At 42.7% G+C, this 25,375-nt stretch overlaps 1 protein-coding gene and 1 long non-coding RNA gene across 3 annotated transcripts in view; both read right to left on the bottom strand.

Moving 5' to 3' along the window:
- The window catches only part of SH3RF2 (SH3 domain containing ring finger 2), a 151,685-nt gene that overhangs the window by 30,008 nt on the left and 96,302 nt on the right, over positions 1 to 25,375 (bottom strand). For both annotated transcript variants that reach the window (XM_004008919.5, XM_060415883.1), the window contains exons 6-7: positions 4,098 to 4,189; positions 2,466 to 2,636 (exon numbers count right to left, since the gene is read on the bottom strand). In XM_004008919.5, coding sequence (XP_004008968.2) covers positions 2,466 to 2,636; positions 4,098 to 4,189 — 263 coding nt within the window. The remainder of the gene's footprint in view (positions 1 to 2,465; positions 2,637 to 4,097; positions 4,190 to 25,375) is intronic.
- LOC132659828 (uncharacterized) lies at positions 16,119 to 25,374 on the bottom strand. Its single transcript, XR_009600697.1, has 2 exons — positions 19,389 to 25,374; positions 16,119 to 19,341 (listed from the first exon to the last, which is right to left on the bottom strand). It is a non-coding gene; the product is annotated as an uncharacterized LOC132659828 (long non-coding RNA).

Here is a 25,375-nt window from a genome sequence, read left to right as displayed (position 1 = left end):
ATGCTAGATGTGTATAGACGCAACCATCTACTAGGAATACTAAGGCATCTGAGACAATGTGCTGCAAACCAGGCTTTTGCTTCCCCTCACTAACACCTCAAAACCTGTTTGTTCCTCTTTTGGATTTCAACTCCATCTCAGTAAAAGGCAACCTTGTCTTCAGTTACTCAGGATTCACTTTGAATCCTCTCTTTTTACACCCAGAATTGGATTTGTCAGAAAACCCTATTGTTTCTACCTTTAGAATAAACCAAAATCTAACCACTGCCCCCTCCCTCCCTCCACAGCCAGCACCTTTGTTCATTTCACCGTCAACACCGCCCCCCTTCCCGCCCTAGCTCCCCCAACCCCGACCCCCGACCCCCGGATTCTTACCATATCCGCTTAACCAGTCTCTCTGCTTCCACCTTTCCTGTCTACAGTTTACTCTCAACCCAGCAACCAGAGGGGTTCTGATTACAATGCAAGTTAGATCATGTCACGCTTCTGCTCCAAGCCCTATAACATGGTTGAAGTCACATTCCTCATTATGACTGAGCAAATTCTGAATCTGAATCCCTGTCACCACTCTGGCCTCATCTTGTAGGAGCCCCCTCCCTTCCCTAATCCAGCCCCTCGGCTTCAGGTCAGGGTGCTCCTTCCCCAGGGCCTTTGATCTGTCCTCGCTGTTCCCTGGGCCTGGAATACGCTTCCCGCACTCCTCTGTTTTTCCTTCTCACCACTCAGCCAGCCCACCCCCGACCAGACTATTAACATTGTAGTCACCCCTACATAAATTCTATCCCCCTTTCCTGACTGATTTTTTCTCCTTAGACCTTATCATCAGCACACCACTTATATTCCTTACACGTCCTTTCTGTCCATCCCACCAGAGTATAAGCTCCAGTGGGCAGAGATTTCTGTGTATTTTGTTCACTGGTGTTTCTCCAGTATCTAGAAGGGTGCCTAACCTACTGTGCTCAGTATATATTTACTGACTAAATGGATTAAAGCATCAGTTATAGGCATCCTTAGTTTGCCTTTGGGGATTTTGCAAATTTCTAACAAATTCCAAAAACCACCGAAGGGAGTAACTATGACCTTCTATTCCAACTTTCTGGCATGCAAAGAAATCTTTTTGCCTGGATCTATTGGTACCCACACTTTGCCTGTATTCTATCTAGAAAGGGGATCCGCCACCTCAATAAAAGCAAGTGCAGTCTTTTATTGAACCAGAATCTTCTAAGTTGTATTCACTGGTTCACTGTCCCCTGAGGGAACAAGCCTGCTTCCTGACCTACACAGTCTATTATGGTCTCTCTGACCCTTGTCTTCTGCACTCAAACAATCCTAGTGTCTTTCTAGGTTTATCCAGTGATGTAGCTTCTATTTCCTCACCATTGCAGCCCTCCTCTGGACACACTGCCCACCTACAGGAAGGTCCCCCAAACTGGCCACATATGACTCCTGCTCTAACCCCCATAGAGAACAATGGGATTATCCCTTTCCTTGGAGTTATGACTCTCTGGTATGTCATAAAGGTAGTGTTTATGTGTGGTAAGGGGCTTGGTACCTTGTGATAGGCTTTGCCTGGACTTACAGGGGGTAGAGGTAGCACCTGGACATATAGGAGGAGCCACAGTTTTGGGGGCCTGTGTGTACTTGTGGTTGTATGAGGTGGCTGAACAAACTGTGCAGCAGTGCAACTGATGAATGTGCCAGAGAATGAAAAAGGTTGGGAAAGCTGTTTGGAAAGAAGACCTGCAGGGTAACTAGCACATGAGTGGGGGGTTGGATGTATGGGTAGTGGTCTGAGTTACGAAAACCTTGCCTAATGGCACCACATCCTGGGAAGTCTCCTAAGGTGCTCCCAGAGGTCTTCTGATCTTTGGGCTTTCCCATTGTTCTATGATTATGGAGTGTCTGGGTGAAGACATTGAAGTGTGATTTGTGGGGGTTGTACAGTAGAACTGAAGTCTAGTTCCTGAGCAGGCTGGTTAACTGCACATCACCTTCATCATCTGTAAAATAACACCCACCTACTGGGATACTCGAGCATGCTGCTGCTGCTGCTGCTAAGTCACTTCAGGCGTGTCCGACTCTGTGTGACCCCATAGATGGCAGCCCACCAGGCTCCCCTGTCCGTGGGATTCTCCAGGCAAGAACACTGGAGTGGGTTGCCGTTTCCTTCTCCAATGCATGAAAGTGAAAAGTGAAAGTGAAGTCGCTCAGTTGTGTCCGACTCGAGCATAGCCAAAGAGTTAAAAGATGCAAAAGTATCAATACTTGTAAAATGTGAAGAGCTATTTAAAAGATAACTATTTTACTTTTTTTTTTTTTAAATTAACCATTAGGAGGATAGTGAAGCAAAAATTGTTTCTTGGCCCACGCTCTGAAAGGATTGAGTCTTTCAGCCATTCCACTCAGAGATGGACTCTGGCCTAGATGATCCAACCCTCTGGTTCCTGAGATTGGAGAGGACGCACCTGAGAATGGGGATGACATAGTTGTTGGGGAAGATGCCGACTCGCCCGGTCACCAAGGAGACGCCCCTGAGCCAGCCGTCCTGGTACTTGCCCAGGACCCTGACACCCTCTCCCTTCTGTAGGTCCAGTTCATCAGGTCCATGGGCTGAGTAGGCGTGCAGAGCTACGAACCTGGGGAAACACAGGGAACTGGTGAAGGACGCCGGTGAGTGTGCCTGATGGAACCAGCAAAGGGTTAAAAGGAGAGGAAAGCTCAGAGTCCATGGCCCAGTGGTTAGCACCAAACATCTTTTAAGAATTGAAACCTCACTATGTAAGGCAGATAGAAATGGTGGAATCTTATTGCAGTTGCAGTGGAGGGCCCCAAATCCCTGCCCTCTCCATCTCTTCCCTCCTGCATAGAGTACTCTGAAGCTCCAGGTCACTCACTGAGGTCACATCAGTATTTTGACATTGGGGAAACTGGCTGAGAATAGAGAAAGGAGTTGGTGGCCAGGAATCAGTGGCAGAGTTGGGTCGAAAGCCTGAAAGTGATGGTTTTATATAGGATGTTTGTTCACACTGCTTAGAGTACCCTCAAGACAGTGGTCACAGCCATCAAGGTTCAGGGAACCAAGGGGTCAGCATAGAAGCCTCTCTGATCCATTCCCTCTCCTGAGGGTAGTGACGTGTCTGACTCACAAGATGCTAGCTTAATGTAGGCAGGAGATGGACCTGGGGTAGTGGGAGGCAAGGGTTAATTTCAGTGTTTCGGCACACAGTAGAATGAATATTGGCTGCATTGTGGGATGGAGGAGGATGGGCTTGAAACGTGGTAGAAATGTTCTTGGGTTGGAGCAATGACTTTCTACTCTGAAGTCCACATAGTAGCTTGGGTAGATAACATCCAGGTATGAGCTGGGGGATAAAGACCCTGGGGAGTAGTTAGGCTTTGGAAGGAGAATAATTACCCAACTAAAAGCATTAAAAATAACCCACTTTGCTTTCCCAGATTTGGCATTAAAAGTGTATGGCTTCGAGCTGGATAGATGCTAAGGCAGCAGTTCCCAACCTTTTTGGCGCCAGTGGGATGGTTTTAGGATGATTCAAGTACACGTTCAAGTGCACAAAGTACATTTATTGTGCACTTTATCTCTATCATTATTATACCAGCTCCACCTCAGATCATCAGCATTAGAGCCCAGAGGTTGGGGACAACTGCTCTAAGGACTTTGAGGCACTGAAAGGTTTTATCAAAGGGGCTAGGAGAATGTTCTCATCTGCAAGATTTCTTTCCCTCCTGAAATGTTATATTTATTTCTCACTGATACAGCAGCATCTACTGATGACCAAGCATTGTGAATCTAAAGAAAGACAACAGAAATCACTCAGTACCCAATCTCCCTGTAGGGTTTTGGTACATAATCTAGTCTCTTTCTGCTTTTGTAAAATAATGAGCCAGGATGATGTAGTTCGGTAATTTGTAATTTTCATCGTTTCCTTTGGACATTGTAAAGGAAGGGAAGCTGTTGTTTCTCTGCATGGGATGGTTAGGGATGGGGATGCTCGATGACAGAGGGATGGCAAAGATGACCGCTCTGTGCCAGGAACAGGAGTGGAGGGTTGAATTCTTTTTTTTTTTTTTTTACTCACATGTTAGCTGAGAGGTGTTGCTGGGAGCCAGGAAGACTGACAATGGCCGTGGAATGTCCTGGGGAGGCAGGTGCAGGGTGATAGGTGCTGACCTGCAGAAACAGCAAGCATTAGGAGCCAGACCCACAGCAGAGCTGCTGCATTCTAACGCAACTAAAAGCCAACAGGCACGCCCAGCACCACCCATCGTGTGTCTTTTTCTCTGTGGTTTGTGGCTGTGGGCAGAGCAGAGTGGTGGTGGATTGGTTTATGGTCTGTTGGGGTGGTATGCCAGGGTCACATTCCAAAAGACTGCTCAGATAAGGCTTAGGATGAAGGCTCGTTCAATTTACAGTCAACAGAGCACTGTCAGGCTCTTCTTTATGTTCCCCCGGCCCCTCTCCACCCATTTCCTAGTGCACTCGCCTCCCTCTAAGAAAACCTGTTCTCGAAAAATGATATGACGGCTAATGTTGAGAACACTCGCCAGGCAGTTTTAAGTGCTTCATAAGTATCAGCTAGTTTAATCCTTATTAAAGGAACTATTATTATCCCTATTTTTGGATGAGGAACTGAGGGAAAGAGAAAAATCACTCAACTAGAATGAACCAACATTGAAAACCAGGTACTCCAGGTCCTGAGCCCATACTCTCACTAATGTTAGTATTAACACACACACACACACACACACACACACCCACACACACACACACACACACACACCGGTTTATCCTGTGACTTAGTGATGGTGAATCTGCAACCTCTTCACTTTTCCAGGCTGAAAGAGGGAGCAAAAATTCTAAAAGCATCTGGAAACTGCCAACTATCCCGAGGCTTCTCTTATTATCTAATGTCTTACCTTGCTTATTTTCTTCTCAGCACATATCACAGACTGTGATTGTTTCCTTGTTTATTTACTGACCATCCCCCATCACTAGACTACAAGTTCATGAGGAAGGGACTATGTCTTGTTTATCTTGTGTTTCTTATATGCTTAATATGTTACTTGTAACTTAATGAATGAATGAAAACATCTTTCTACCCACTACACCAAATATTAATGAAATCTCAACTATTTCCATGCCATCCAGAGTAAACACATTCAACCAGTCTTCAGTTATCTACCTTTTAGGAATGGTAGCTACATATATGTGCCTTTTTAGGACTGTGCTTTGTGGGTACAACTATTATTTGCATAATGTGTGTTTGAGCAGTTGTGAATCCATTTCTGAGTATGTATGTACAAGTGTGTATGTTTATTCAGAACCTGTGACAATTGTATGTACATGTTTGATGGCACTGGTCTATTGTATATCTTATTGTGTTCATGCATGTGGGTCAGATAAGCATGTATGCTATTGTGACATATGTATGTATGGTTGTGAACGTCTATCTGGAATTCTATATATATGTCTATGAACTCTAGAGGTGTGTGCAAGAAGGCATGGAAATAGTTTTGTGTGTGTGTCTGTGTCAATGATTGTATAAATATATGTATGGTTGTGTATGTGTGTGTGATGTTTCAATTCAGTTATAGGATCAGAAAACCATTCCAGTTAGATAGTAAGAAGGGTTGGCAAGAGTATGCTGCTGCTGCTAAGTCGCTTCAGTCGTGTCCAACTCTGTGCGACCCCATAGACGGTAGCTCACCAGGCTCCCCCGTCCCTGGGATTCTCCAGGCAAGAACACTGGACTGGGTTGCCATTCCCTTCTCCAATGCATGAAAATGAAAAGTAAAAGTGAAGTTGCTCAGTCGTGTCTGACCCTCAGCGACCCCATGGACTGCAACCTAGCAGGCTCCTCCATCCATGGGATTTTCCAGGCAAGAGTACTGGAGTGGGGTGCCATTGCCTTCTCCGTGGCAAGAGTATAGAGAAATCTAAACCCTCATACAGTGTTGGTGGAAATGTAAAATGGTTCCAGCTCTTTGGGAAATAGTTTTGCAGCCCCTCAGATAACTCATAGAGTTACCATATGATTTGCTAAGTCTGACATCCAAGAGAAATGAAAACATACAACCACACTAAAACTTGTATGTGAATTTTACAGCAGTATTATTTATAACAGACAAAAGGTGGAAATAACCTAAATGTCTATTGGTTGAAGAATGAATAAAGAAAACATGGTATATCTATACAATGGAATAATCTTTTACAGTGGAATATTATTCAACCACAAAAGAAATAAAGTATTGACATATGCCATAACATGGATAAACTGTGAAAACATTTTGCTGATTGAAAAAAGCAAGACACAAGAAACATTACATAGTTCTATTTATATATCTTAAGTGGGTTAAATGTAAAATGTATTTTATGGTATGTGAAATATGATATTGTATATGAAATATATTTTAATAAGCTTTTTAAAAAGTCCCAAACCATATGATTATCTTAATAGATGTACGAAAAGCTTTTTATAAAGTTTGACATCATTATGATAAAAACTCTCCAGAGAGCAGGCAGAGAAGGAACATACCTCAACATAATAAAGGCCAGGTATGACAAACCCACAGCTAGCATCATATTTAATGGTGAAAAGCTGGAAGTATTTCCTCTAAGGTCAGGAATAAGACAAGGAGGTCCATTCTCACCACTTCTGTTCAACACAGTTTTGGAAGTCCTAGCCACAGCAACCAGAGAAAAAAAGAAATAAAAGGGATCCAGATTGGAAAGGAAGAAGTGAGACTGCTACTGTCTGCAGGCGACATGACACTATACATGGAAAATCCTGAAGACACCGCCAGAAAAGCTACTATAGCTCAGAGCCCATCAAGAGCTCTAGTAGTAAAGTTGCAGGATACAAAATTCATATACAGAATCTGTTGCATTTCTATACGCTAACAATGAAAGAGCGGAAGAAGAAATTTAGGAAAAAGTCCAACTTGGTGGGGAATCAATATTATTAAAATGACCACACTACCTAAGGTAACCCACAGATTCACTGCAATCCCTATCAAAATGTCAAAGGAATTTTTTTTTTTTTTTACAGACCTAAAATAATTTAAAAATCTGTATGGAAACACAAAAGACTCCAAATAGCCAAAACAATCTTGAGAAAGAAGAACAGAGCTAGAGGGATGACAATCCTTGACCTCAGATTACAGTACAAAGTTACAGTAAAAAAAAAATGGTACTGGCACAAAAACAGACACATAGATCAATGGAACAGGTTTGAGAGCCCAGAAATAAATCTACGTACTTATATTCAATTAGTCTATGACAAAAGAATCAAGAATATACAATGGAGAAAAGACAGTCTTTTCAATAAATGATGCTGAGAAAACTGGACAGCTACATGTAAAAGAAATTAGAACATTGTCAAATACCATGTACAAAAATAAACTCAAAAAGGATTAAAGACTTAAATGTAACACTGGATACGATAAAACTTAGAGTAAAATATAGACAGAAAACTCTTTGATATAAATTGTAGCAATATTTTTGGCTCTGTCTCCTAAAGTAAAGGAAATAAAAGCAAAAATAAACAAGTGGGACATAGTTAAAAAAAGTTTTTGCACAGCAAAGGTAACCATTGACAAAATAAAAAGACAGCCTGAATGGGAGAAGGTATCAGTAAATTATGTGACCAGTAAGAGATTAATATTCAACATATATAAATATCCCACATAACTCAACATAAAAAACCCAAAATGATATGATTTAAAAATGGACAGAAGAATGGAATCGACATTAAATGCGATGGTAAACGGGCACATGAAAAGATGCTCAATGCTGCTAATCATTAGGGAAATGCAAATCAAAACCACAAGGACATATCACCTTATACCAGCCAGAATGGGTGATTATCATCAAAATGAACACAAATAACAAATGTTGGTGAGAACAGGAAGAAAAGGAAACCCTCATACACTGTTGGTGGGAATGTAAACTGCTGAAGCCACTGTGGAAAACAGTATGGAAGTTTCTAAATTTTTCAAATTTAAAATTTTTCAAATTTTAATTTTTAAAAATTTAAAAATAGAACTACCAAATGACCCAGAAATTTGACTCCTGAGTGCATGTCCAAAATATCCAAAAACATTAATTTGAAAAGATACATGCACCCTGATGCTTACAGCAGCATATTTTACAATTGCCAAGATATGGAAGCAATGTAAGCGTACATCAACAGATGAATGGATAATGAAGATATGGTACATATACACACACAATGGAATATTACTCAGCCATAAAAAGAACAGAATTTTGCTATTTGCAGCAACATGGATGGACTTGGAGGGCATCATGCTACGTGAAATAAGAAAGAGAAAGACAAATACTGCATGATATTACTTAATACCCTTTCCCCAGTATAACTCTATTAGCCAAATCTCATCCCTGCTACTGCTTTCTTGTGATTTTTTTTTGGGGGGGGGGGAATGTATGTATGCATATACCAACATCATATATCTTTACCTGTTTATTTTTTAATTTATAGAAAAATGCCACATTATGGACACTAGTCTATTGTTTTTTCCTTGTATCAATACATTTTTAAGATTTGGGGGGCTTCCCTGGTTTCTCATTGGTAAAGAATCTGCCTGTAGCACAGGAGATGTGGAAGATCCCCTGGGGAAGGAAATTGCAACCTACCCCAGTATTGTTGCCTGGAAAATCCTATGGACAGAGGAGCCTGGTAGGTGACAGCCTATGGGGTTGCTAAAGAGTTGGGACATGACTTGGTGACTAACAACAACAATAAACAGTGGAATCTAAAAAATACAACAAACTAGTGAATATAACAAAGAGAGAGCAGACTCACAGATACAGGGAACAAACTTGGGGCTACCAGTGTGAAGAGTGGGGAGGGACAATATAGGGGTCGGGGAGTGGGAGGTACAAGTTATTGGGGTATAAGATAGTCTACAAGGATGTATTTACAACATAGGGGATACAGCCAATATTTTGTAATAACTGTAAGTGGAATATGACCTTTAAAATTTTATTTAAAAAAAAAAAAAACCCAGACCATTCCTTGGTCATCCATCTGAAAGTCTCTAGTACTTCATGAAGTGTTGTGAACTTTGCAATCAAACATTGTCATACTGGTTCCCTCAAACAAGCTGCCGGCTTTGGGTTAGGCTGCTCCTCCCTTGCGACTGGGCAAGATATAATCCTTCTGGGATTGGGAGATATGCCAAGGGAGAGCCGCGTTATGTGAACAACTAATCTTATGTTTGTGAAGGCTGTTGGATCACTGATTAAGCAGGATGAACTTCACATAACACCTATGACTTTCCATTGTTATGCTTGAGTAAAAAGTCCTACCATCCATAAGCACTATTAATCATTTAGGGAGGAGGAAGATGCCAAAATGCAAAGAAAACCATCCTTCCATTACACCTAAAGAAGTTATCCTTTTACTTCTCTAGGTCTTCAGCTGGAGAGATGGGTATTTCACTCCTAATTGAAACAGGGAAACCTGCCAGAACTGAAATCACTGGGTTTGTGTTGGATTTCTTTCTAAGGTGAAATGGGAAGGGAGGCCAGATTTTCAGTTTGAGGTGTCAGGGAGGAGAAGGGAAAATACAAATGGGGAAGGAGAAGGAGGGAGAGAGGGAGATGGTGGACAGCTCTGAGAGTGGGGCAGAGAGTCAGAAACTGGGACAAAGACACTTGGGGGCAAGAGAAAGATCCAGGGGGACAGAGGAAGGAAGAAGAAAGGGGAGATTAAGACTGGGGAAACTCTTACAACTCATTCAGAAGACAACCCAATTAAAAGATGGGCAAAAGGGACTTCCCTGGTGGTCCAGCGGTTAAGAATCCATCTTGCAATGCAAGAAATGTGGTCTTGATCCCTGGTTGGAGAACTAAGACCCACATGCCTCAGAGCAACTAAGCCCATGGGCTGCAACTACTGAGCTGGCGTGCCACAACCAGAGAGTCCATTCGATGCAATGAAAGATTCTGCATGATACAACAAAGACTCTACATGCCCACAACTAAGACCTGCTGCAGTCACATGAATTTTTTAAAATGGGCAAAGGACATCACAAAAGAAGATAATATCAAGTGGCTAGTAAGCACATGGAAAAATGTTCAACATCAACAATAATCAGGAAAATGCAAATTTAAACCATGAGATACTACTACACACCTATGAGAATGGCTGAAATTAAAAAGACTGACCATACCAAGTGTCAGTGAGGATGTGGAACAACTAGAATTCTTATCTGCTCCTGGTGGGTGCCACAGAACAATGAATTGGCCATTTTTGTTAAAGTGAAGTGAAGTGAAGTGAAGTTGCTCAGTCGTGTCCGACTCTTTGCGACCCCGTGGACTGTAGCCCACCAGGCTCCTCTGTCCATGGGATTCTCCAGGCAAGAATACTGGAGTGGGTTGCCATTTCCTTCTCCAGGGGATCTTCCTGACCCAGGGATCGAACCCAGGTCTCCTGCATTGCAGGCAGATGCTTTAACCTCTGAGCCACCAGGGAAGCCTTAAAACATATATTTACCACACTGCAATCCTACTCACAGGTTTTTACTTAAGAGAAATGCAAACTTATGTCCACACAAGGACCTGTACAGGAATGTTCATAGCAACTTTATTTGTTTTAGCCAGAAGCTGAAAACAACCCGAATGCCAATCAACTGGTGAATGAACAAACTGTGGTACAAACACAATGGAAACCCCCTCAGCAATACATGCAATGATGTGGATGAATCTTAACATCATCCTAAGTAAAAGCAGCAGGACACACAAAACTATGTATTCTGTAGTGACAGGTTAAAAATTGCCAAGAGCCAAGGATGGGGAGAGATGATTCATTGCAAAGGGGCACAAGGAAAGTTTTGAGGGTGATAGAAAGATTCTGTACCTCGGTTTCAGTAGTCATCACATGCCGTTTAACATCTGCCAAGTCATTGAGCTGTATACTTAAAATCGTTGAACTTTACTGTATGTAACTATAACTCAATAAAGCTGTTAAAAAAAATATGACTATATTATCTAGCTTGCAGGAAGTGACCTTAGCTTGACCCAGCCCAAACGCTGGAATTAGCAAAGGATATAGGGGTGACAGGTTAACCTAACAGTGGGCTAGTGTTCCTCATATGTCAGGGGGCCACCTGAAAATGGGCAAACTCAAATGTGCATACCTAGGGATCAGACAGAGGTTCCATCAGTAAGGTGAAAACAAAAATGAATGAATGAATGGAGTAAGAGCAAGATAAAGCCAGGGAGGAAGGACAGCCAGAACAAGACAGAGACGAAGGCCCCACCCGGTAAACGAAGACAGCCGGGTAGATGGCCAGCTTCTGAAGAAGGCAGGTCTGTTCCTGTCAGTGGTATTCAAGACACAGGCCCAGCTTGTCTGAATGAAAGGGCCTCTGGTGGGTGGGTGGTTTCCTGAGGTCACCTATGACCTCAGGTCCCCGTGCCACAAAGGGTCTGTGAGGCTACCTTTGTGGTCTTCTAGGCTCTGGTGCTTCCTGGGGTAGGATCCGGGGATCTGAGCAGGATGAGAGAAAGTGCTGGTATTCGAGAATGTGGGTGGGAATTTCTGCAATGATCTAAAAGCATTTTTTCCTCCTTTTGAAGGAAGTGATTCATTGAAAAGAAGTATTTATCAGGAGCAGAGGAATGCACAGCTGTGTGGCCGCTGGGCGTTTTCAGGTGTTAAGTAAGGGAAGAGAGGGGGCTCGGGCCTGGCAGGAGCTGCTGCAGCATTCCGCTGGCCCTGGCCTCCCAGATTTGGGACTTAGCACCCTCGCCCAGGCCTCTGGAGGCAGCTCTAGCCTACTCAGGCATTTGACTTTGCAGCTCAAGCATTTTCTAGCATATGTGATCTTGGGCAAGGATAAAATTCTGTGGCCCCTCCATTTCCTCATCTGTAAAATGAGGGCAATAATGGTGTTTCTCTCCTAGAGTTGTTATGAAGATTGAATAAAGAACTCGTGTATTATTTAGCACAGTGTAAGTGCTCAATCAGTTCAGTTCAGTTGCTCAGTTGTGTCCGACTCTTTTCAACCCCATGAATCACAGCACGCCAGGCCTCCCTGTCCATCACCATCTCCTGGGGTTCACTCAAAGTCATGTCCATCGAGTCGGTGATGCCATCCAGCCATCTCAACCTCTGTCGTCCCCTTCTCCTCCTGCCCCCAATCCCTCCCAGCAATCAGAGTCTTTTCTGATGAGTCAACTCTTTGCATGAGGTGGCCAAAGTACATATTGCTTATCAAAAAAAAATTTTTTTTTAATTGAAACAGTTGATTTACAATGTTGTGTTAGTTTCAGGTACACAGCAAAGTGATTCAGTCATGTGTTAGTCACTCAGTTGTGTCTGACTCTTTGTGACTCCATGGACTGTAGCCAGGCTCCTCTGTCTATGGGATTCCCTTTTTCATGGGATCTTCCCAACCCAGGGATCGAACAGGGGTCTGCTGCATTGCAGGCAGATTCTTTACCGTCTGAGCCATCAGGGACTCCCTATCCAGTTATATATAGATATAAATACATAGATAAAAATACACATGTGCGTGTGCTCAGTCACTAAGCTGTGGTTGACTCTTAGTGACCACATGTACTGTAGCCTGCCAGGCTCCTCTGTCTATGGGATTTTCCAGGCAAAAATTCTAGAGTGGGTTGTCATTTCCTCCTCCAGGGGATCTTCCCGACACAGGGATTGAACCCACATCTCCTTCATTGGCAGGCAGAGTCTTTACCACTGTGCCACCTACAAGTATTCTTTGAAATTCTCTTCCATTAGAGGTTATTACAAGATGTTGTATAGAGTTCCTTGTTCTATACAGTGGGTCCTTGTTTTCTGTTTTATATATAGTAGGGTGTATATTTTAATTAAATAGTACTTATTTTGGTCTACTAAGAGATTAGCTGCTGTGCAGGGTGTGGGTGGTGTGGGTGGAGCACCTTTTTTTATGTGTCAGCCCTGCGAGGTCTTGGACTGAGAGCAGGACCCAAGAATGAGGTGGGGATGGGAGTAAAGCAGGCCTCCTTTCTTCTCCTCTAGAGGAGCTTTCAGGTCCCTGGCTTTCTAAAATATGTTTGCTGTCCCCCAGCCCCACCCCTGCTGTGGTACTCAGCTGTCTCTTCCGGGGTGCATGCCTCTCAGGAGTTTGCAGGGCATGGGGTGCTGTCCTCCTCAACAGAGCGTGAGCCAGCCCCTGTGGTCCAGCATCTCAGGACGCCCAGGAACGAACAAGGGCCTGAACCTATGGAGTGTTCACTCAGGGCTGGAAGAAGGGCTGCCTTTTACAGACAGAAAATTATGTATTGTATGGTAGTTTCTGTACCACCACTATCGATAATCTGGAGTTGACCACTGAACTTTATAGAGTTAAAAATTCATTCTCATCTTTTATTACGAGAGACTTGAGCCATATTCAGCAGTTGCAGCGTGTGGGCCTTATTTGTTCCTCAGCGTCGGAGCTAATGGAACAACCAAGACACACAGAGTTCCTTCCTCAGGTGGACCTCACCCAGTATACCAGGGAAGGAACTTAAACCCACAGTTACATAAACATAGCACATGTTGGCATGGGGGATAGGGTGGGGCTCAAAGTGCTCTGGGAGCTGCTGGGAGAGGCTTGCCTTGATCTCCAAGAGGTATTTCACTCACATGCTGCGATTCCAATACTAACTTGTGATACACAGGCCTCATTTTTGTCATCCTCATTTCTACAGATAAGCTGAGATGGAAAGATTATGTGATTTTTCAGGCCAGCAAGTGGGCGGTTAAGTTGACACCAGGAGCCCTTTTAAGTGCTGACCAAGGTTAGCACTTGGGGCTTCCCTGGTGGCTTAGCTGGTAAAGAATCCGCCTGCAATGAGGGGAGACCTGGGTTTGATCCCTGGATTGGGAAGATCCCCTGGAGAAAGGAAAGGCTACCCATTCCAGTATTCTGGCCTGGAGAATTCCATGGACTATTCCATGGGGTCGCAAAGAGTCAGACACGATTAAGCAACTTTCACTTTCAAGGTTAGCACTTAACTCCATGTGCCTAGAGAGCTGACGTCTGTGAGGCATGCTTGGGTATCCCAGGAAAGGCCTTCTAGCTAAATTCAGCATTCTTTTTTTAAGAAAAATAATTGTATTTATTTATTTGTTGGCTGTGCTGAGTCTTCATTGCCATGTGGGCTCTTCTCAAGTTATGGCAAACGGGCTACTGTCCGGCTGCGGTGCGTGGGCTTCTCATCTCAGTGGCTTCTCTTTTGTAAAGCACAGGCTCTAGAGCACGAGCGTTTCAGTAGCTGCAGCACATAAGCACAATACTTGAGGCTCTCAGGCTCTAGAACATAGGCTCAGAAGTTGTGGCGCATGGGCTTATTTCCTCTGTGGCATGTGGGATCTTCCCAGACCAGGGATTGAATCTGGATCTCCTGAATTGGTAAGAGTATTCTTCACCACTGAGCCACCAGGGAAGCCCTCAAAGTTCTGTTTTCAGGGTCACAGGTATGTCATGTTCCTGACGACTACTGTTCCTGGCCAGTGTCCCCTGTAATATACAATAGATCTGGAGACAGGTGGACTATGAAGTGCTTTTTTGTTTGTTTGTTTTTCTTCTTCATTCCCTGGCAGAAGCGAGATGCTTGCAGAGTCAGAACTTCGTTTACCAGACTGCTCCCCTTCCTTCCCTAAGCTGGTCTCAGAGCCAGCCCAGCCTGCAATCCTTCCCTGTTCTGGATGAGCAGGGAGCAGCTGCCCAGTGCTATGATCTGCCCTGAGAGTAAAAGCATTGTCTGAGAAACGGAACTCACTCAGGAGCTGGCAGCAGGTTACTTTAGGTCCACCTCAAAATGTATCTTCTAGGGGACTTCCCTAGTGATTCAGTGGTTAAGACTCCTTGCTCCCAATGCAGGGGGCGAGCGTTTGATCCCTGGTCAGGGAACTAAGATCCCACATGCTGTGAGACATGGCAAAAAATTAAAAAAATAAAAATAAAAATGTCTTCTAAAGTACATAGTGAGGTCAGTAGGGGTAATCCTGTGTAATGCTGTGAAGACAACTCCATTTCCATCTTCTAGGGAGTCATTGCAGCTTAGAATATTCTCTGTGATCTGGCTCCTGCCGCTTCTGCAGCCTCACCTTCCTCCCATCCCCCTCCCCCTCCCTCCTTCACTTCCTTCAGCCGTGGATCTTTTTTCAGCTCCTTGAGCAGATCACACTGTTTCTGTCACCCCTCCCCTTTCCACACCCCCACCCCACCTCTCCTCTGTTATGTTCCCTTGTTACTGACATTAAAAAATTATATATATATGTACACTATGCATAGAAATATATATAAAACTTTTTTGTTATTTAAAGAAGAATAAGAAAACTAACATCTGCATATGCCACCACCCAACTCACAAAACCGAGTAAAAACAGGAATCGAACACTGCTTAGAGGCCCTCTGCATATTCCTCCATAATCAGATCGCTTTCCTCCTCCCAGAACTGACAATGCAGAAATTTAGCTAATGGTTCCAGCACTTTTCTGTGCAACTTTTAGCATGTTGTTGAGGTCTGCCTGTTTCTCTGAACACAGGGCATATGGACGCGCGTTGCGTGTGTTCTTCTGTGACCTGCGTTTTTCTGCTTTAGGTTTCTGCGGTTGGTTTTCACTGCTGTCCACATTTTATCATATGCACCTACCACCATCTAATCATCCTATCATTTATGTGGCATTTGAGTGATGTTCAGTTCAGGGCTGTCCTGAATGATGTTGCTAGGAGCATTCTTGTGTATGCCCCTGTGCACACGTACAAGAGTTCCCCTAGGATCTATGCCTGTGTGTGGAATTGATGGGCTGGATAGGAGTCTGCTCAGTTTTATTAGGCAATAACAAACTGGTTCCCAGCGTGGCTGTAACAATTTACACCTCCACCAGCAATGAATGACAATTCCTGTTACCCCAGTGTGTGGGAATGCTGAGCTTTTTAATACCTGTCTGTGGTGGGTGTGAAATGATATCTCATTGTGGTTTCAAATGAATTTCTCGGAGTACTAATGAGCTTGGGTTCCTTTTTGAATGTTTATGGGCGATTCTTGTTTCTTGTATGAAATGCCTGTTCATTTTCTTTGTCTATGTTCCCTTCTCTTGAGTTGTTTTCTTAAGTTATGGAGTTCTAATATTTTGGATATGAATTTTTTGTAGCTTGCCTTTTTTTACTCTGTGGTGTCCTTTGAAGAGCTGAAGTTTTTATTTTTAAGAAAGTCAAATTTACAATATATTCCCTTATGGTTTATACTTTTGAAGAATCTTGAATACGATTTTTTTTATCCCAAGGTCATAAAGATATACTTCTATATTGTCTTCTAAAAGTTTTATAGTTTTGTCTTTCCCATTTAAGTCTTTAACCCACCTGGAATTGATTTTTTGACAAGGGAGGAATCCAATTTCATCTTTTTCCACATGGATACCCAATTAACCCAGCACCATAGTTCATTCTTCCCTTCTGATCTGCAAAGCCTGCTCTGTCATAAATCAAGTCTTCATGCTGTATCTGTTTCTAGGTTCTCCAGTATGTTCCATTGGTTTAATAGAATCTTTATGCTAAATCCAGGCCATCTTAATTACTATAGATTTAAAATAAAATTTGATATCTGATAGGGTAGGTCCCATTCTTCACCCTAACCAAATTCCATCTTCTTTCTTAGAAGTATCTTAGTCACTGGCTTTTTGTCTTTCCATTTGAATTTTAGAATCACATTTTGACTTCCACACAAAGAACCCACTGGGATTTGAATTTGTAAAAAAATTTGGGGAGAATCAACATCCTAAAAACTGTGAGTCCTTTTATCCAAGAGCACAATTCTTCATTTATTTTAGGTCTTCTTTACAATTTTATTTAAGTATAGCTGGTTTACAATCTTGTGTTAATTTCTGCTGTTTAGCAAAGTGATTCAGTTATACATATATGCATTCTTTTTCATATTCTTTTCTGTTATTATCACAGAATATCAAATATATTACAGTTCCCAGTGCTATACAGTAGGACCTTGTTGTTTATCTGTTCTGTATTTTGCACTGGCTAATCTCAAACTCCCAGTCCTTCCCTCTGCCAGCCTTCTTTAGGTCTTAATGTCTTTTGGTAAAGTTTTATACATTTTCTCCAAAAAGGGCCTGCATATGTTTTGTTGGACTTATAAACTGAGTTGTTATGGCAAATGATATATACCTTAAAAAAATTTTTTTTCTGTGTTTTTCTTTTTAAAATACAGAAATGCAGTGAACTTTTTTGTATTAATTTGTATGTAGTAACTTTGCTAAGTTCTTATTTATTTCTAATATACTTTTCTAGATTATTTTGAATTTTCTATATAGACAATAATATCATCTACAAATAATGACAGCTATGTTTCTTCTTTTCAAATATTTAGCCTTTTACTTTTTTTCCCTATCTTCCTTCCTATCTTTCGTTTTTTTCCAGGTGCTCTGGGAGGGCCTATGTTGAGGTGAAACATAATGGACATTTTATTCTTTTTCCTAATCTTACAGAGAATGCCTTCAACATTTTACCATTATGTATGATATTTGCTGTAGACTATATAAATTCCATTTATCATGTTCCCTTTTACTTCTAGCTTGCTAAGATTTTTAAAATATGCATAATGAATAGCTATAGAAATTTTATCAAACCCTTTTCTATATCTATTGAAAAGGTCTTTTTTTCCCTTTAATTTGTTAATGAGATAGATTATACCAACTAATTTTGTAACATTAAACTAACCCATCAGTCTATGGAAAACGCCAACTTAATCATCAGTTCAGTTCAGTTCAGTCGCTCAGTCGTGTCCGACTCTTTGCGACCCCATGAATCGCAGCATGCCAGGCCTCCCTGTCCATCACCAACTCCCGGAGTTCACTCAGACTCATATCCATCGAGTCTGTGATGCCATCCAGCCATCTCATCCTGGGTCGTCCCCTTCTCCTCCTGCCCCCAATCCCTCCCAGCATCAGAGTCTTTTCCAATGAGTCAACTCTTCGCATGAGGTGTCCAAAGTACTGGAGCTTCAGCTTTAGCATCATTCCTTCCAAAGAAATCCCAGAGTTGATCTCCTTCAGAATGGACTGGTTGGATCTCCTTGCAGTCCAAGGGACTCTCAAGAGTCTTCTCCAACACCACAGTTCAAATGCATCAATTCTTCGGCACTCAGCCTTCTTCACAGTCCAACTCTCACATCCATACATGACCACAGGAAAACCATAGCCTTGACTAGACGGACCTTAGTCGGCAAAGTAATGTCTCTGCTTTTGAATATACTATCTAGGTTGGTCATAACTTTTCTTCCAAGGAGTAAGCATCTTTTAATTTCATGGCTGCAGTCACCATCTGCAGTGATTTTGGAGCCCCCCAAAATAAAGTCTGACACTGTTTCTACTGTTTCCCCATCTCATGGTATATTCTATTTCCAGACATTTTTGGGTTTGCTTTGCTAATAGACACTTGAGGGGTTTTGCATCTATGTTTATGAGTTAGGTAAAACTCAAATTTTCCTTTCTTATGTTGTTGTTTTCTGGTTTTTGAAATTATGAATATCTCAGCCTCATGAGATGAGTTGGGATATATTTTCTTTTCTTCCCTTCTTTAGAAGAGTTTGTAAACAGTGAAACTATCCCCTCCTTGAAAGTGTGAAAAAACTCACATGTAAACCTGTCTGGGCCTGGGGTTTTCTTTGTGGGAAGATTTTAAATTTCTTTAATGGTTATAATATGATTCTAGAGGGTTGCCAAGAGCTATGTCCCAGATGTAAAATATTTTTCATAAACCTTGCTTGCTGAAGATAAATTCCTGCTTAATTTATTTGCCTACTGGCCTCTGCTGGGGCTTCCCTTGTGGCTCAGCTGGTAAAGAATCTGCCTGTAATGTGGGAGACCTGGATTTGATCCCTGGGTTGGGAAGATCCCCTAAAGAAGGGAAAGGTTACCCACTCCAGTATTCTGGCCTACCGAATTCCATGGACTGTATAGTCCATGAGGTCACGAAGAGTCGGACATGACTGAGCAACTTTCACTTTCACTGGCCTCTGCTGGGGAGAAATGTGGTATTGGAATATCTGTATAGAAGCTTGGAAAACCACAGCTGATGTGGTCCCTGCCCCCCCCCACCCCGCACTGTCAGTTCAAGCCCTTAGCATCTCCAGGGTACCACCTCATTACTCAGGAAGAACCCCATGGGGACAGTCACTGATTCAGTGGATTTCTGTATAATTCCTTGAGACACTATGAAGCTATAGCTAAGAGAATGGACTTTAGGGCTGTCTGAACTGAGTTTTAAATTTGGCAGTCTAACAGACTGTATGAGGCTCAGACATATTTCCTCCCAGCCTTAGTTTCCTCATCTATAAAAAGGGGCAATAACAGTACCTACATCATCAGATTCTCATAAGGATTCAATTGGAACGTGCATGCAAAGTACTTTGCACAATGTTGGGCTCATATGAAAAACCCACCAAACTGTAACATTGCTACTATTATGAGAAGCGAGACATACAAAGCAGATGTGTGAGAAGAAGAGGAAGACAGGACTTTCTCTATGTTGGTAGGTGCCAGGGACTGGGGACTGGGAGGTAAAGAGTGGGGAGGGGGATGGGGAGTTAGTTTCTAATGGGGACAGTTTCAGTTTAGGAAGGTAAAAAATTGGGGGGATAGATGATGGTGAGATTTGCATAATGGTGTGAATGTACTTGATGTCACTGAACTGTACAGTTAAATATGGTTAAAACAGTATGTTTTCTATTATGTGACTCTTACCCCTTTACCACCATAAAAAACATCAAAAAAGAAGAAGAAAATAGGGCTTTCTCAATGAGAATGGATTTTACAGAGGAAATATTCTTTCTCTGGGACTCAAGGGCCAGCTTCAATAGTCCAGATTGCCTTTGAGAAAGACCCAGTGACGGCTGACTTGCCTTGTACGTGGGACATGTATTCAGGAGTCTCTTTCCTGACACTGGACTGGGCTCTTCTCATGCATGCTGAGGTCCCAGTGAAGGAGGGCTCTGGCACCTCTCCACAGCTGGACTTTGCATTGACTTCTTGATAAAATGCAAAAACAACCTTGAGGGGTGGGATGGGGAGAGGAGTGGGATGGGGAGGGAGGTGGAGGAGAAATTTAAGAAGAGAGGGAACATATGTATATCTATGGCTGATTCATGTTGATGTATGGCAGAAACACAGAGAAGGCAATGGCACCCCACTCCAGTACTCTTGCCTGGAAAATCCCATGGACCGAGGAGCCTGGAAGGCTGTAGTACATGGGGTCGCTGAGGGTCGGACAGGACTGAGCGACTTCACTTTCATTTTTCACTTTCATGCACTGGAGAAGGAAATGGCAACCCATATCCAGTGTTCTTGCCCGGAGAATCCCAGGGACGGGGGAGCCTGGTGGGCTGCCGTCTATGGGGTCGCACAGAGTCAGACACAACTGAAGTGACTTAGCAGCATGGCAGAAACATCACAATATTGTAATTATCTTCCAATGAAAAATAAAATAAAATTTAAAACAAACAAAAAACCCCACATCTCAAACCAGAAAGGCAAAATCCTCTTTTTTAAGTTGAGTCCTCTGTTTGGGCAAAGACTGTCCCCAGCTCCACTACTCCCCCTTCCATTTTTGACCTCATGTCCTCCTGAGCCCAACAGCTTGCTGCCTGCAAGGCAGGATTTTAGTACCAAAGTGGAGTCTGATGACTTGAGTGCCATCAGTGCCTTTTGAAATGCTGGGCTATACCAAAACCTTAATTACAACTCTTGCCCTCCTAGTCATAACAGTCCATTTGAAGAAGTAACTGCTTGGCAATAATTATAATAAAATCTTCTCACTGGGCTTCCTTAGGGGCTATAAAAATCTAAACAAACAAAGTTCCTCTTGAGTCTGCTGTGGGTCCTCTCGTGGCCTTTATTCACAGGAGATGCTTGTCAGGCAACTACTGAGTACCAAACTTTGTGCCAGGTCCTGGGGATGGATGACAAAGGCCACTGCTCACCAGGATGGCACAGACTGAATGAGAACTCTTCTGTCTGTCCTACATCTGGGTCCAGCCTTCACATCTTTCAAACAAGAGCATCCCAAAGAGGAGCAATTTCTGAATATCCAGAAACTCACATGTTCACCCTGCCTCTGACACAGACACCATGTCTTAGAAAGTGGCTTTTTATGATGGAGAGAATGGAGCAGACAGTTATTTGTTGAAATAAGAAAAAGAGACCCACAAGGAGAGCTAGACGGAGGAATTAGCGGACGAAGACCAGTCAAGAGATAACTGGCATCATTGTACAAAACGTGGGTTCTGAATGCAGATTTTCCTGGGTACAGCTCCCCACTTTATTACTCTCTCAGCATGTGACCCTGGGGAAGTTATTTTACCAGCCTGGCCCTAAATTCCTTCACCTGTTTTAGGTGAGGTTTGATAGGATTTTCTCTAAGGATTGTCAGTGTTTATAGGTTTACTTTGGGGGACTCAGTTGGAGAAGGAAATTGAAGCAGGACTTTAAAGGAAAGTTAATGGTTAAAAACAATTTCCTTCTAAAGAATTTAGCAAAGGGAATTCCCTGGTGTTCTGGTGGTTAGGGCTTGGTGCTTTCACTGCCAAGGGCCTGGGTTCAATCCCTGATTGGGGAAATAGCATCCCACAAGTGGTGTGGTACAGCCGAAAGGAAAAAAAAAAAATATCAGTGAGCCCAAGGATCATGTGACAATGTCAAGTTCTCTTGGCAGCTTCAGAAAGCTAATTACTTGCCACATATCCATTGTCTCATTATTTTAAAAATTTCTCAAAGGATATCATAGCAACCCTAAAGGATATTTTTAAGAAGAGAAAAAAGTTAATCACTCACTACCCCTCCACGTTATTGAAGCAGTTGTCTTTGCTGCTTCTGAGTAATTAAGTCCCCTTAGTAAACGAAGGATTTACAATCTTAGAAACTATAGGATCTAGAGCTGTCATGGTGCCTGGGACACTGCCTGATGTATTTTGGTTGACAAGTCTGTGTTCCTCTTCTGGATTATTGTTACAGGAGACACTTGGGAGACCTCTGATGTGGTTGTCACCTAACAATTTTTCCTTCCCATGGGGTTGATAGAATGTGGTTGTAAAGTCCACCGAGAGCCAGAGGTCCTTTCTTGAGACAAGCTCAGGAATCTACAGTGAGTGAAAAGAACATGTAGGATTTCCAGAGCAGGAACTTATAGCCCCTTTCTGGACAGCGTGCTTGTTGGCTTTATAAGATTCTGTAGAAATCAGGAGAAACTTTCTACTACAAGTTTAATACTACTTGTCAACTTAGATCTCAGTAGTTCTGCTTGTCTGCCCAGAGGGCTTGGTCTGTGGTTCTTCCACTGACTTTGGCGCAATTCTGTGTGTCCTGAGTGGACCACAGCAGCTTTTAACCCCAGGCTGTTTGCACAACTGATGTGCCTCACCTTTCAGGGCACTGCATCCGACAGGAAATAAAGGGAGAGCACAGCCTTTCAGACAAATTCCATTTCCAGGTATCATATTTTCATCTCATTGTGGTTAGAAGGAATGAAATCATGGACTTGCACTAAGAAGGAGGCCCTTGCTTAGAACAACTGTCAACTTACTGGTTTTCCCAGCCTGTAGAAGAGTGGCTTAGCACTCGATAAATGTCTGCTGAGTCTGCTTCCAGAAAGGTCCATGTCTGAACCATCTGGGAGAGATGTGAAGACACTATCCTCCCAACTCTTTTCTGTTGGCATTTAGAATTTGTTAAAACCAAACAAAAGAGCCATATATATTTTTTGGTGTGTGAGGGGAAAGTTTTACTTTTTGTTCTTTATCTTCTCTTGATGTTCCTTAGCTCAGCCTCTTCTCACAAACTGAGTCTCAGTGTCCATGGAATCGGACTAACAGGCCTCCTGTACCATTTGAGGATGAATGTCTGATGCCTTTTGATTGTTAAGCGTTCTGAGTGTTTCCAGCCTTGAGTGAGGCAATGAGAGATGGGTTGAAAAGAAGGCACAGTCTTTGCCCTGGAGGAGTGTCTAATCTCACTGAGATAAGATAGAGAACACCACAGCAGATCTTGGAAGTCACAACAACCTAAAGTGCTAATATTTAAATTGCTTCCTGGGGATCACCCATTCCTAAGCACCCTATTAGCTCAAGTCCTCTTCACAACACACCAAAAGGCTAAGTATTAGGCTGGTTTTGTGGGTTTTGCTTTGTTGAAATTTGCTGTTTGATATTGGAATACATTCTTAAATAAGTGCAGTTATATGTCATTTTATATGTCATTTTAATGGGCATTTCTCGCTTCATGTTTCTGCTAATGACTTATTACTTGCTATTTATTTTATATTTATTTTAGAGTATGGTAACGATGTTAGACAAAAAGCAGATTTGAGCGATTTTCTTTTTGAGTTCAAAATGGGTCGTAAAGTAGCAGAGACAACTCGCAAAATCAACAATGCAGCCGGTCTAGGAACTGTTAATGAATGTACAGTGCAGTGGTGGTTCAAGAAGTTTTGCAAAGAAGACGAGAGCTTTGAAGATGAGGAGCACAGTGGCCAGCCATCAAAAACTGATAGCAACTAATGAGAGCAATCACTGAAGCTGGTCCTCTGACATCTACATAAGAAGCTGCTGAAGAACTCAACGTTGACCGTTATGGTCATTAGGCATTTGAAGCACATTGGAAAGGTGGAAAAGTTCGATATGTCAGTGCCTCATGAGCTGACTACAAATCAAAAAGCTACCGTTGTGAAGTGTCATATTCTTTTATTCTATGCAACAACAATGAACCATTTCTAGATCAAGTTGTGACGTGTGCTGAAAAGTGGATTTTATATATAACAACCGGTGATGACCAGCTCAGTTGCTGGACTGAGAAGAAGCTCCAAAGAGCTTCCAAAAGCCAAATTCGCACCAAAGACAAGGTCATGGTCACTATTTGGTGGTCTGCTTCTGCTTTCTGAACGCCTGTGAAACCATTATATCTGAGCAGTATATGAAATATACTTCAGGTTGATGAAATAGACCGAAAACTGCAATGCCTGCAGCTGGCATTAGTTGACAGAAAGGGCCCAATTCTTCCCCACAACAACCGGCAACCATGTTACACAGTCAACACTTCAAAAGTTGGATGAATTGGGCTACAGAGTTTTGTCTCATCCACCATATTCATCTGTGAAAGTGTTAGTCACTCAGTCCTGTCAGACTGTGACCCCATAAACTGTAGCACACCAGGCTCCTCTGTCCATGGAATTCTCCAGGAAAGAATACTGAAGTGGATAGCCATTCCCTTCTCCAGAGGATCTTCCTGACCCAGGGATTGAACCTGGATCTCCTGCATTGCAGGCAGATTCTTTACCGTCTGAACCACCAGAGAAAACCTATCACCTGACCACTTGACAACTGACTACCACTTCTTCGAGTATCTTGACAGCTTTTTGCAGGCAAAATGCTTCCGCAACCAGCAGGAGGCAGAAAATGCTTTCCAAGATTTCCGTGAATCCCAAAGCATGGATTTTTATGCTATAGGAATAAGCAAATTTATTTCTAGTTGGCAAAAATATGTTGATTGTAGTGATTCCTATTTTGGATTAATAAAGATGTGTTTGAGCCTAGTTATAATGATTTAAAGTTCACAGTCCAAAACCTCAATTACTTTTGCACCAACCTAATACTATTATTATCATCACCAGTCCCATTTTACAGATGAAAGTCAAGGTAAAAATCCATTAAAGAAATTTGACCAAGGCCATAGAACTGGTAAGTGAGCAGAGCTGGGGTTCAAACCTAAACATCCAGACTTGAGAGCTAGCACTCTCAGAGCTCCCTACATAGTGTTCAAAGCAGCGTGTGCAGTTGGGAGGTTGGATCAAGAGGCTGTCAGGGCTGGAGGGTCCTCAGAGTGCACTAGTCAGTGAGGGCTGGAGCCCTCAGACCTGCCCTCTCCAGATGTCTATACCTTATCTGCTGGGCTGAGCCAGGACAAGTTTGCCTGTTTTCTGGGAACCCTGCAAGCATGACTGAGAACAGATCTCCGAGTGCTTTCTCTCCCAGGGTTTCATGGCACACAATTATGGCTTTCATAAGGCATAGGCGGTGGGACATCGAGGCGGACTTTGGCTTTGTGTGGAGGCTTGGCAAAGCCTGAGGGGGAGGAATGGCTGCATTTGAATAGTCACACTTGATGCTCAGATGGCCTCTGGCCAAAACAGGGATGTCACCATACCCAGTGTCACTTTATCCTGATCATGAGCCAGATGGAATGGCTGTCCCTTATGTAATAGTCAAAGCTATATATATATTTTTACAGTTGTGGTAAGGGGACTGAGGTTCTTATTAACTATAGTTGAACCTTGGAAAACCTGAAGCCCAATCCCC

This window comes from Ovis aries, chromosome 5 (genome assembly GCF_016772045.2).
Source record: "Ovis aries strain OAR_USU_Benz2616 breed Rambouillet chromosome 5, ARS-UI_Ramb_v3.0, whole genome shotgun sequence".
In the NCBI taxonomy this organism is placed as follows: Eukaryota; Metazoa; Chordata; class Mammalia; order Artiodactyla; family Bovidae; genus Ovis; species Ovis aries.
This window is presented reverse-complemented; position numbering and strand designations above follow the sequence as displayed.